The sequence below is a fragment of the Sceloporus undulatus genome, chromosome 7, assembly GCF_019175285.1.
Source record: "Sceloporus undulatus isolate JIND9_A2432 ecotype Alabama chromosome 7, SceUnd_v1.1, whole genome shotgun sequence".
Classification (NCBI taxonomy): domain Eukaryota; kingdom Metazoa; phylum Chordata; class Lepidosauria; order Squamata; family Phrynosomatidae; genus Sceloporus; species Sceloporus undulatus.
Window position 1 is genome coordinate 30446785 of NC_056528.1, and position 13521 is coordinate 30460305.

At 52.3% G+C, this 13521-nt stretch overlaps 1 protein-coding gene across 1 annotated transcript in view; it reads left to right on the forward strand.

Annotated features, from left to right (window-relative positions):
- SHROOM4 (shroom family member 4) overlaps positions 1-13521 on the forward strand; it is a 38349-nt gene that overhangs the window by 6674 nt on the left and 18154 nt on the right. The window contains 2 exon segments of the mRNA XM_042480069.1: positions 7662-7813; positions 13137-13268. Coding sequence (XP_042336003.1) covers positions 7662-7813; positions 13137-13268 — 284 coding nt within the window.

Consider the following 13521-nt stretch of genomic DNA (forward strand, 5'->3'; position numbering starts at 1 on the left):
ACAAAAAGACAGGACACCCCAATATTGGGTGATTTCCACAACCTTCAGGCAAAGGAAGAGAAGCCCAGGAGCATCAGGAGTTCTGGCCTCTCAGGATGGGTTCTGTGCCGATCCACAGTTTAAGCTCAAGACAGATGAACCAGAGGCCTGCATTGCATTGTTGCATCCAAGAGCAGCTGAAAAACACAGAGTTCCAGGTGTTGTTAGAAGCCGTTGGAGAGCAAGGAAGGGCCCATGTCCAGGTGGGAAGGAAGATACACCGCCCAAGGCCATCAAGGTGCTAAAGTGCAAAGGAGCTGCAGCCCATCAGGTGTAGGAACAACGCAGCCGCACACCCAACTGCCCCATAGCTACCTCTGTAACCCGCTATTCCGCACATCAAATGACCAGACCCACACAAAACAGGCAGCCTATGGCTGGGAGGAATCCACTACAACCCCATGCGGAGGAAAGGGAGCCCGCCCCACATTTCTGTACCAGAAGACAAATCAGCAGCGCTACCATTCACTCCAGAGAGAACTGGGGCAGCAGACAGAGGCAGATGCCTGGATGGAGTTTCCGGATGCTGCAAATCATGGTCAGAAGAGGGAGGGGTTCCGATCTGCCTCCCTCACATTTCCCAGCCTTTTTGCCCTGCTGCTGGGGGGAGGGGGGCAGCCGGGCAGCCTCCTTCCCAGCCAATCCTCCTGCAGGAGAGTGTTTGGAGGCGCATGGAGTGACGATGCCAAACAGTTCTTAGCCGGGTACCTGCACAGAATTTGGTCGGCCCCAAGCTACGCTGGGACATCTGGAGAATGAAGCGCAGGATCTGACTGCCAAAGGGGGCAGGGAAAGGAAAGGGCAGGCCAGAGGCTTATGGGGAGAAGGAGCGTTCCCCGGCTGACAGCTAATTATGGCACAAAGGAGCCCTTGTCTTTTGCTCGGACTGCTGGCAACTTCACCAGAAAGCGGGAGGGCAAAGCTTGCCGGCCTCAGGATCTCAGCAGCCAGATTGGCCCAAGGTGGGCCCTCTCTTGGTCCCCCTCCTCTCCTAAGGATCCCTCAAGCACCCTCAAAACCCTGGACTGGTGATCCACATGCCCAGCCCCACGTGCAAAATGTAATAAAAACAATCCAGTTTTGCACCAACTGTGGCAGTGACCCACACCGTGTCCCACCATGAGGCAGAAAGCTTGGGGTTCTCATTGTGAGTGACCACTAGGTCACTAAAGGGCACCACATACAAAGTGCTCTGTGGGGAAAGGGGGGAAGCTGGTCACTTTGTTATACCTTTTCCCAGTCTTTCAAACCCAAGCGGTGTTGTGTGGACCACAAACCCCTGGCTGCTTGTCCGCAGAGAGTTCCCAAGAAAGAAACAACACTTGTGGTTACTGGTCTGGCAATTATGGTGCCAGTCCTGGCCCATTGGCAAACAACCCACCAATCCCCCACTGTGACCAGCTCAGCAGCACTGCCTCCCAGAGCATGCTGCTCTTACAGGTGGGATGCAGAGGGAATGCATCATGCTATCTTTGGTTCAGGTCTTTTCTTTCTTTTTTTTTTTTTTGCACATGTTTTAAGAAATCATTAATCTGCATTAAACTGAAAAATGCATTTTAAAATGTTCTTTAAAAGTGGATGTTACAGAATGACCTGCTCTGTAGGCAAACCTACCCCTTTTCCTTTGGGGACAGAGCTGCTGCACCTCCAGGCTGCACCCAGCTCCAAAAACCCGCTTGGCTCACAGGAAGCTGCTTCTTCTCCCTCCCAAGAAGGAAGGGAGCTCACATTGTTTGCAAAGGCAAGAGAACAAGAATGGCAAGGCGCCGGTGGAGGCAACCCTTCAGCAGGAACAAGGCAATGGAGCGGGTAGAGACAGGGCTTCAGCTTCTCAGGTTGCATCCAAACTGGAGACATAACCCAGTTTGGCACTGCTTTAACTGGTCGGGTCAAGGCTATGGAATTCTGGGTGAGTTGGAGTATGTGTGGGGTCCAGAGCTGAGCTCAGCTCTGGACCACAACATACTCCAACTCCCAGAATTCCATAGCCTTGACCCAGGATGCTGAAAAGCAATGCCAAAGTGGGTAATTTCTCCAGTGTGATGCAGTCCCAGCTGCTCCCAAAGTGCACCATCTTATGCACAGGCTGCCTCTTGGCATCCCCCCCGTGCGGAATAGCAGGGTTACAGAGGTAGCTATGGGGCAGTTGGGTGTGCGGCTGCGTTGTTCCTACACCTGAGTGGGCTGCAGCTCCTTTGCACTTTAGCACCTTGATGGCCTTGGGCGGTGTATCTATCCTTCCCACCTGGACATGAGGCCCCTTCCTTGCTCTCCACAAGGCTTCTAAACACACCTGGAACTCTGTGTTTTTCAGCTGCTCTTGGATGCAACAATGCAATGCAGGCCTCTTTGGTTCATCTGTCTTGAGCTTAAACTGTGGATCGGCACAGAACCCATCCTGAGAGGCCAGAACTCCTGATGCTCCTGGGCTTCTCTTCCTTTGCCTGAAGGTTGTGGAAATCACCCAATATTGGGGTGTCCTGTCTTTTTTGTGGGCTAGAGAGGTCAAAGGGTATTCTTACTCCTTCTGGGGGTGTCCTGCTGGTGTGTATGTGTGTACTTGGCACAAAAGGGACTGCATTTGCTCCCGGCCTGTTTCAGCAGCTTTGGAAGCTGGGCTGTTCTGCCTCCCTTCTGCAGGGAAGGAGCAGGTCTTCCAGGCCCTGCAGTTCCTTCGTAATTGTGGGGTGTGCTTCCCAGACCCACGAAGAAGGCGGGGTGTCTAGACGCTGCACCTCTTGGCTCCGCTGCCTCTCTGCCTCGCCTGGGCTCAGTGCCACCGACAGCTGAGATAGCTTCTTCTTCCTTGGGCCTCCTCTTCCCGGTGGGCCCTCCTTGGCAGGACCCTCTGCCTCCTGGTCTGCCTGCTGACCGCTGGGCTTCCTCCTTGGCAGCCCCCTGTTACTGGGGCTTCTTCCATCGCAGTTTCTAGGACAGGAGGGACTTTGGGGCCGAGCCTCCAGCAGCCTCAAGGCCCTCTTGGAAACTGGGACAGCTGCCAGGCAGATGCCAAAGAGAGGTAGACAGTGGCGGATGGGGAGGAGGGAGGTGAAGGCACAGCTGGGTGCTTCGTGGGCTGCTCAGCCTCCTGGGAACCTCAGGCTCCAGCATTTACGTAAAAGGGGAAACTGTCTGGGGGTTGTTGCTTCATGGCTGTTGGCTTTGCTGGCTAGAGAGCTATTGTACCAAAAAAGAAGTTAAGTTTTCCGTACAATGTTAAACTAGGCAGAGAAACTGTCCAGGGTGAGAGGCATGGAGCTTTCCAGCTGTTCTTAAACTGCATCTCCCAACATTCCTCATCAGGGGTTGTGCTGGCTATAGGGCTGCTAGAAGTTGTAGTCAAGCCACTTCTGGAGGCTGCGGGATTCCCTCAATTTGGTAAGTTTTAGCAGAATCCCTAGAAAGCTATGGAAGGAAAGATGGAGGAGGACAAACCCACTTCAGTGCTATGGCAGTTCCTCCTCGTGTTGGGATGTGCTGCCTCTGTGCAAGAGGCCTTGCAGGGCTCTCCTCTCTGAACAGCTCTGGAGAAAGCTTCCAAGGGTCTCTGGGACCCAGTTGGGAAGCCATACTGGCAGGGCTAAACAACCTACGTCTCCAGGTCGGTTGTTCTCCTCCTCCTCCACCTCAGAGACTCCCTGTTGCACCTCCAGCTGGGATTTGAGGAATGAGTGTGTGCTCTCTTTGCAAGGAGGAGTGCTGTGGCCGTGGTGTGCCAGGGAACAAGGCCTGCCCGCCTTCCCACCCGTCCATCCGCCCGCCTGCCGCCCTTCCCCATCTGGACTCGATTTCCGAAACGCTGCCGCTGGGCCTCCTCCGGCAACTGAGATGAGCAGAAGGCAGCGGACCCAGAGCAGAGGAGGGAAAGAAGAAGGAAAGCTCTGTTTGTTTGCTTTCTGCTCCAAGCTCAGCCCCCAAAACCAATGGCTTTGGGAGAGGAAATGTGCTGATTTGGTGCATAGTTGTTCTCCGCCTTCCCTGTATCCTGGCTTCCTTGTGTCAGGCAGCTCTGGGGCAATAGGGAAACTGGCCAGGGTTGAACTGGATGGAAGTGGAGGGGGAGAGCATGGAGTATATGGGGGAAGGCTCCTCTTGCCAGCAAAACAGATGGGGACCTCTTGAGTCAAATTTGGGATGGCTCTCTTCCACTTCCAGCAATGCCAGTTTAGGGGCATTGACACTGGGCCATGATGGGACTAGACTCCCTTCCATAGCCCCTGTCTTCACATGACAGCCTGAGATGGCTTTCCGTACCATAGACAAAGTTCTGAATTCAGAAAAAGGCTGTTTGTTGTACGTTCTGTTTTTCTGGGGAGGGAGGGAGAGAGGGAGGGAGGGAGTGGTGTTTGCCTGCCTGAGATCTGCTCCAGATTTGCATCAGTCTCTGGGGGTCTCTTAGTTCGGCATGGGGCAAAACTGGCTAGTTGAGGCTGAAGTGGGAAGGACAGAGAGAGTGGTATTTCCTTAGGCTAGTCACTTCTCTAGTCTCCTTTTCCAGGCTGATCTCTCCTCCCCAGAACTGCTGGGGCTTCTTTCAAAATCTGGGTTTGGTGCAACATGGCATCTCTCATGCGTGGCACGCCAGCTGATGTCACAAGAGCCATAACAAGGCACAGAAGGCCTTTGGTTAGACAGATCTGCTCAGTCCTGTGTTCGGTTGTTGGAAGAAGGTTTGGTGACAGTTGCCCTGGTCTCTCCCTTTGTATGCTGTGATCAGCGGTTTAGATATTCCCTCCCCAAAAAACGAACAAAGGATCCCAGTCCCCAACCGACTGAAAGAATTTGCGGCTCTTACACTAGATAGTTCGAGAACAAGCTGGTTTGCATTTGAATTAATTTTGAACGGTGAAATGTTTTCCAGATATGTTTCTTTACCGTTCCATCCCTGCCCTTAAGGCTGGAGTCTTTGGTCATCCATTAAGGTTTCAGCATAACGCTTTGTTTGTTACCTGTTTTTAAAAGCTCTGCCCAGCAGATTGGTGGAGCCTCCAGCGGCGAGGCTCCAGTCTTTTTGGCTGCAGCCAAGTGTCAGGAAGGGGGACCAGGCGTCCTCCTTTTCCTGGACACATCCTACATTTCAGCCTTCCGTCCAGGAGGAATTCCAAAATGTCTTCCGCTTTGAGCAGGACTAAGAAGCATGCATTTATATTTATATGAGCGTGTTCAGCTTCCATTTGGTAATGTCCTACACATTACTTCGGTGTCCTACATTTTACGGTGCCTTCTTCATCGTTATGACACTGGTCAGCCTTTCCTCTGCGTGGTCCATGCAGCTTCCTATACTCAGCGGAAAGGATGGCTTTTAAAGGGCCATGGACTTGTCAAGATGGCTGCATCTCACATATCAGAGCTGGTTCTGGATGCTAAATGCCTTGGCTACATCCAATGGACTCCAGGATCCGCACTTTGGGGAGCCATTGGCACTCTCTGGCTGAAAATCCCAAATCCTCCTCCCTAAACTGCAAATCCCAGGATTCCATTGGAGGGAGCCATGGCAACTGAAGCGGAATCGTTGTCCTATAATTGTGGGTACCAGTTCTGAGGTTCTTCCTGGGTTCTTATGGGTCACTCGGAGTTTGGTTCGTTGTGAGCTACATGATCCTGGCACATCCTTCTGGGCCTTGCATCAGCATGGCAGCTAGGCCATGGCTCTCTGTGGGCTCTGGATGGCATTTTGGCCACACAATGAACCCTTGTTTTGGCCCGACACGGGGGAAGCAGCTGGGGGAGATCCATGTGCTGACTCTGTGTTTCATGTGACTTGGGGGGGGGGTGTTCGCCTGCCCTGCCCTGCCCAGTGCTTCAGCCCCCATTGGATCCCAGCTGGGTCCCTGGGCACAGCTTTGTCCAGCTGGGCACCAGGCGGCCAGGCAGAGGATGCATTGAGCCCAAAGTGCTGCTTGTTTGGGCTCAGTGGCCATTCCTTAAGACTAAGAGGGAGGCAGCAGGGCTGGTCTTGTCCCTTCATCTCTTGTCAAGGTTGCATCGGCAAGGAGGAAGCAGTGCTCCTCTTTTTAGATCAAGGCAAGTCAAGGCTTTGTGGTGGCAGGAAGCACTTTGGCTACGAAGGTGTTGGGGTCAGCGTGCCGGAGGGGCCAGGGTCCCTCACCCCTGCGAGGTAGGCTAGTGTGTCTCTTTGGGCGCATTGGGGGGGGGGGGAAATCGCAAGGAAGGGAAGGCACTGTGTGTATATAGGGAAGTAACTCAAGAGGAACGTGGAGGTGGTTATTAGTGCTTCAGCTGCTTAGATTTTAATAGAAAGGAAGGATTTAAAACGTGTTGCGTAAGTCCCTCTGCAAAACCTGCTGGCTTTCTTTCCCAGCTGCAAACTGGAGCAGGAGTTGGGACACCTGCCATCCCAATTGCCAGAGGAAGGGGCAAAGGGGCACAGGATTAAACAAACTGAAGCGAAAAGGTGGTGTGTGTGTATGGGGGGAGAAATGTACTCTGCTGCATTGCTGCCCTGTATCAAAGATCTGTTTTCACAGCCACTCCTTGAACTTTTCAAGAGGCAGCGGAAGGAAGGCACTCTTGAGGGCAGCTGAATTTGTCCTTTTCTTTCCAAAGACATCTGGCCCCAGACAGAGCAAAATTCCTTGGCTGCAACTGGCCTCTATGGGCATTGTAGCACTTCCGTCCCCGTTCTGCCAAAGCGCAAAAGGGGTATTTTGGAAAGCAAGGGAGGGGAGGAATGGCTGCCATGTTGACCCTTCCAGGAATGCAGTTGGCTTGGGAGGACCCAGGCTTTGTTTCTGTCTTTGGCAAAAGGCTTTGAGGATCACCCTGAGGAAGACTCTCTTTTCAAAGCACTTTCAAATTGGTCTGGGTTCTCCCCAGGGTCTCCTAAAATGGAGGCCAGGAGGAGTGGGTGGGTGGGTGCATTCGCAGCAGAAGAAAAAGCTTTGCTCCTATCCCCTTGCTTGTTCGTTTGACTTGCATTGTTAAAACAACCCTCCATTTATGCCTAGTTAAAAGGAGTGCATTTGCCAACCTCTTTATCTCACTGTGTTTTCATTATGCTTGCCAGGTGAAAACCTGTGGGCACTCTGACAGCCCTGGAGTGCCCACAAATGCCAAGTGCAAGCGAAATACACTGGAGGGAGAACAACCGTCATTTGGAGAATACATTTGCCAGTGAAATCTAAAGGGACTCCCACCACGTTTCCAGCCCCCCATGGCTGCTCCCACCCCTGGGATTCCCTTCCATGGGAGCCACAGCTGGAGCCCTCCTTGCTCTCTCCTTTTCGGTTGAAGCAGGCTTTTAATGTGTAATTGCTTGCAAAGAGCCTTCCTGTTGGGTCTGTGAGTGCTTTAGGTCTTTAAGTTTTGCATGCTTTTAAATTATTATCTACCATTCGTAACCAATTGCTTTGATCTGATGACCTTTCAATTGTATTTCAAATGTTACTGTCAGGCTTTTTAGCTGATTATTAAGGAGAATGCAGTATAGAAATGAAACAAATAAAGAAATAAGCAATCCAGGACAGATCCTCCAGAGGGCCCTGGGTCCGGATGAGCCTTCCCCCAGTTTGGGAAAGGGATTGGCAGGCACTGGGCAGATTGGGCCTTGCCCTTGGCGTCCGTGGGTGACCACTTTGGGGTTTCTCTTCCTCTCTGTCCAGGTGGAAGATGGCGGGAAGGCGGCCTTGTCTCAGAAGATGCGCTCTGGGGACGAGCTGGTGAACATCAACGGGACGCCGCTCTATGGCTCTCGGCAGGAGGCCCTCATCCTCATCAAGGGCTCCTACCGCACCCTCAAGATGATCATCCGGAGGTATGGGGCAAAAACGGGAGCCCCGGGGCATCGCCACATTGGAAAGGCTCCAGAATGACTCTTCCCAGAATCGGGAACAAAAATGCACACAGATAAAAACACTCCCACCTTCCCTCCCACACTCACATATACAACCCAAGTTAGATAATACTTTTTCTAAAGGCCAACCTAAAAATGTCAGAAATGTGTGTGAACTTCTGAGTCCCACAGAATTGGTTCTCAGAGTAGATGGTACAAAAACAAAAATATTGGAAGGTAGTTGATAAGAAACAGGAAAGACCAAACATGAAGTGTGGTGTTATGCCCATGAGGCCTGCAGCTAAACCCAGTCTCAAGACAGGGATGGGAGGCTGGAGGCACCCCCAGAAAGTGCAAAGCTCAAAATTGGGGGGAACCCCCAGATTCCAAGCCTAAATCCAAAAACAGATGGCACTCAGCCTATTCCTTTGGGTGAAGCATACAGGTTTCTGATTCAGCCCAGAGCAGAAGCACAGGGTATCGTGCATGCCAGCAAAGCTGGAGATTAAACGCAGGCAATGAACTAGCTTTAAAAAGAGTCAAAAGGTTTTAAAAGAGTGGGGGAATCCCTCCTCCTCCTTTATTTCCCCTCCAGCATGGCATCACTGGTGGTGCCTCGGTGCTCCTTTGGGCAGCCCTTTGGCTACAGCTGCATGGAAAGGGCTCCTGGACTGGCCTCCAGATCCTTCTCTGGGGCTTCTTTGGGGTCTGCCAAGTCCTCCGGCTCCCTTATCAGAAGGGCTGCTGAAGCCCAGGATCTGCTGCCCTCCCGTGGCAGGAATCAAGGCCTGCCTGCCTCTCCGGTTGCAGGAGGCCAAGGCAAACAGCGGAGGGGAGCATGGGAAGGCAGCCTTTGCCTGGCTCCTGCCAACTGCGGGGACTGGCTTTGATCAGGACCAGCTTGTTTTTCACGCTCCATTATAGCCTTCCTTTTCTTACCCTCCTCCAGTGCCTCCCACCTTCTACAAATCACACATTTGACAAAAATATAAAAGGGGGATTCTAAGAAACAGAACAGTTTTAATAGATGGGAAACTGCAAAGCAGGCACACAGATTTCTTTTAGGGGACCAGCTGAAGTTGGCAGGAGACTAGGTAGTCCTTTGAGTCACACAGAACTCTTCTTTCATGCCCTGATTAAATTTCTCTTTCTAAGCTGTAGACTCCCAATACTTGCCTGCTTTTTCCCTCCCTGGACAGATGAGTAATGTGTAAATATAGCCTGTCTGTAGCAAAGGGAAGGGAGATCTCTGCTCAGCCTCCCTTCTGGAGGATTGCTAAGTGAGACAAGAGGACCCTCTGCTCTCTCCCTCTTTGCTCCAGGAACCCAGGTGTGGCAAATGGTTGCTACGGGGGCATTTTATTTTATTTTTTATTTTTTATTTATTTTTATTTTTTTTGCTTTTCCAATTGGCACTTGGCCTGACCACTTCATGGCAATCCCAGAATGAAACAGAGATTGGGATCTCAGTGACTGTTTGAGCCAGGGGCGAGTAAACAGAGGAGAGGCCCAGATCTGCCCCTCCACAGCCCCATGAACTCCTGACGGGTTTCCTTTCTTCTGGCGTCTGGAGAGCAGAGGCTGCAGTCCTGTCCCCACTTGCCCAGGACTAAAAGCCCCATTGTACTCAGTTGCAGAATGCACTGAAAACTCTTGTTTTGGCCCGGTTGGCGAGAGGCCTGGAATGCCAGAGTCTTTGCGCACTGTGCGGCTGCAATGGTGATGCCACAGGTGTGTGGAAACCTGTGTTTATTTTATAAAATGTTTGCTTCTTTCCCTTCCAAGGCCTTGCATCACTCTAGGCGGTTTATAGCAATTAAAAGCAAAGCGATCTTATAAGAAAGAAAGCAAGACCGAGACAAAATGTGAGGAAATTGTATAGGAATGATGGGCCTTGTGGGGACGGGAATGCTTCACCCGGCTGCTGTCAAAGAGCATTCAGATGTGGATGCGGTGGGCTAGGTATTCCACGGGGAGTAAAATGGGACAGGCATCCCACATGGAGTTTCCCCATCCAGGTGCAGCCGTCCTAATGTTGAATGCAGGGATGTAGGTGATTTCTGTGTGCTGGGGGGGAGACCAGGTGGGAACAGCTTAGTTATGTTCCTCTGGCATTTATGCTTAGACATTGAGACCCCCAGTTTCATTCCAGCTGCGTGGTCCAGCCTCCCGTCTTCCCTCTTTGCTCCAAAGGAAGGCTACGCGTCTGTTCCCTTGCCAAGGAAAGCCACTTGTCTGAAGCTATGCTTTTGCCCAAGAGAGAGGATCAGGGACTGATGGGTGGGTGAGCGGATGTATGGACCTCCATGATCCTGTATAAAAGCCCTCTCTTGTATTTTACCATCCCAGTTTTCCATTTCCCAACAGAAAGGTGGGAATGAGTGTAGTGGGACTGCGGGGCATTTGCAGGCAAAGTGAATGAGGCCCCACAAAACTTTACAACTTGTATATGAAGGACCAGCATTTTCCCTGGTCCAGGGTCTCAGTTACATAGCTTAGCATGAGAAGTGGCACCCCAAATGCACACACACATATGTATGTCATGGAAGGCGTGTGTGTGTCCATTCTCTTTTGCCACACTGTTTCATGGCCAGAGAGGTCCAGCTCAACCAACTCTGTCCCCCACTGTGCCACCCTGTTCTTTGCAAGTGAAGGGATGTTTCCCCGCTTTGGCCGTCTCAGGCCTTCCTCCTGCCTCTGCTCCCCCCACAGCCCACCCCCGCACCCCCACTTCTCCTTTAGCCCTAATCCAGAGGCTTCCTCCACAGAGAGACGGCCATGATCTCACGCTTCCTGCGTTTTGTCCTGGCCACTTCCTGTTGGCGTGTGGGGATGGAGGGGGCTGTGCTGAGTCAAAGTCCGGAGGCGGCTTATATTTCTCCAGCCGGAGAAGCTCTGGGATCCCCCTGCCAGGCTTTTGGGAGAGATCCCCCCTCTTCTGAGCCCCCATCCCAATCTCCTTAGGGCCATCTCCCCGCATTTGCCCCCCAGGATGCTTGTTGTCCCCATGCCTTGGTTCAAGGGAGGCGGTGGCCAGTGGTGCCTCTCCTCCAAGAGCCAGGAAGCCCTCCTCCTCCTCCTTCCCTGGGGGTCTTGGGCCTCCGATCTGACCGCTATCTCTCTGGCCATCACTTCCTCAGCGCTTCCTGGCTGGGAGGGGATGAGGATGGCGTCTGGCCATTCTGGGAGTGTTATGGGGGGGCAGGAAAGCCCTGTCCGGCAAGGAGTCCCTCCCTCTCTGACTGCCTTGCAGCAGGTCCCAGGCTCTCTGAGCAGCTTCTTCTCGGCAGCTCCTTGCTCTGGGGGGGCTGGACCCTTCCTCTGCCCCCCAAGCCCTCTCCTCAGGTCTCCTCAGGTGAGTGGGGGGACCGAAATCCCCAGAGCTTTCAAGCCCCATCTGGCAGGAAGGGTGGGCAATGGGGTACTAGAGGCATCCTGAGCAAATCCTAGCACTTGGGGCTAGCCAACGGAATCTCCCTCTGCCCTCAGCCACAAGGTGCCATACTTGGGCTTCCTCGCTCCAAAGTAGGGCCAGGTGGGTAAAGGGACTTTGCTGCCCTTCTCTGACTCTGCCGGGAGGTTCTCTGGGGGCACCCCCTAAGCAAGCAGGTTCCTCCCCCCTAAGCTGCTTTTGCTTTTGGGGCTGCATTAGTCAAAGTGGGGCCAGAGGTCCAAATAGGGAGAGGCTGACTCCCATGCTCAACCCAATCTGGCGCTCTGGGGAACAGAGTTGTTTGCGTGAGATGCTCTAGGCTGCTCTTTGTGGGTCAGGGGCTGTGACAGAGGGAGGGCTTGCACCTATGTGGAACCATCACTAGGGGGTTTGGGGTGCGGATCAAACCAGGTGACATCCTAAGGTGGGGTGACACCAACATCTGCCTTTGTCCCTTTAAAACACTGAAGAGATGGGGTGAGTGGGGTGAGGCTTAGTGGAGGAGAAAGGAGAGGCCCCAGATTGTAAGTTTTAATTTTTTTTACTAATTAAAAATGATAAAATAATAATGATTTCACATCAACCCCATGAAACTATGTATTGTACAGTTGCCCTTCCATTTGCACAGACTTCATCTCCGCGCTCCTTGCTTACCCACGACGAGCAAACTGAGGGGATTAAAATGGGGTGCGCAACAGCAGCCACTCATGGGCATGTGCACCCATTCGTGCCTACGGGGCTCAAATATGTGTGAGTTTCCCTTTTCACACGCGCGCGGAAGATGCAAAATAGATCCCCTACAAAAATGGAGGGGCTGACTGTATATGTAAATACATATAGGAGTTGCGTATGATACTGTAATTTAAAGGTATAATTTAAATTTTGCTAGTTGTTTACCTCACAACTGTTACCGCTAAATCCAGTAATATACAAGAATTATGATTAATTAGTACAAAAACCAGCAACACATTACTGAGGATTCTGTATGGTGTGTTATGGGGGGACGAGGAGGTCCATGGGGGGAAGTGGTGCCATGAGTGACCACACCGGTGACGCCACTGGTTAAGAGCATGAGCCGGAATGCATTCCTTGCTTAGAAGTTGAGCTTTCTCAGGAGGCTCTCTGCTGGGTCATGCTGAGAAAGGACTCTGGGAGTGGAGGGATTCCCCATTGGGGCTGCTTGGGCTTGTGGGCAAGGGGGATTTCATTGCCATGGGGCAAGGAAGGATAGCCACCACTGGGTGCCTGAACACTGAGGGCTCTTGGCATCAAGCCCATGAAGCAGCAGATCTGGTGCGCTTCCTCCTTTCCAGAGCTCTGGGAAGTTGCTTCTGGGGACTACAGCTCCCAGAATCCAGGGCATGCTGGCTGGTGGGTATTGTTCTTGTCATTGTTACATCACTTTCAGACAGTGAATCAACGCAAGACAATAATCCAATGGGATGAAATATATATTACATCATTTATTATTTAATACCAATTGAAACGATTTAGAATAAGGGTCAATCTGTAGCTCCCAAAGTCCTGCTTTCTCCTGCCCTTTCTTGCTTTCAAAGTGCCAAAACGTAATACTTCAGCAGACGAAGGATGGACAGCCTTGGTGGTCTCCACCTAGGGAGACTTGCCATTGCTCCTGGCTGACCAGCTGGGTTGCCACTGCTACCACGGAAGCCTTGGCTGATAACCAAAGATAATATGGCTGCTTGCTTTGTTATACTAATGTTTGCAGGGGAGGTTACTTTTTTGCCCTCCACCCAAATCCTGCTGCTAAGAGCCTCTCCTGGGGATGATGGGTGAAGGGGTGGGCATTGGGTGGGGGCCCCCGAGGGCTGCCTCCTGCCCCCCATTGACTTCCCTCTGTCCCACTTGCAGGAGGAACATCCCTGTCATCCGGCCGCACTCATGGCACCTGGCCAAGCTCTCCGAGGGCCGGACTGAGGCGGCCACCATGCCCTGTCCGCCCGACGCCTTCAGCCTCTCCTGGCACTCGGGATGTGACACCAGGTAAGTTGGCAACCGGGACAGAAGGGGGCTCTCTGAGTGGGTGTCTTCTCTCGCTGGAGATGGTTTCCTGGGGCTTAGCACAAGGGACACATCCAAAGGGCTTGGGAGGGGGGAAGAAAGGTTCCATTTTGGACTCGCAGAATCCTGCACTAGCATCCTATGAAGCTGGGAGGAGGTCCCTCTCAGATCGAGGGAAGTTCCTTTTTTGAACTACAGGTCCCAGAATCCCCATAGCAATCAAGTTACAGCGCTT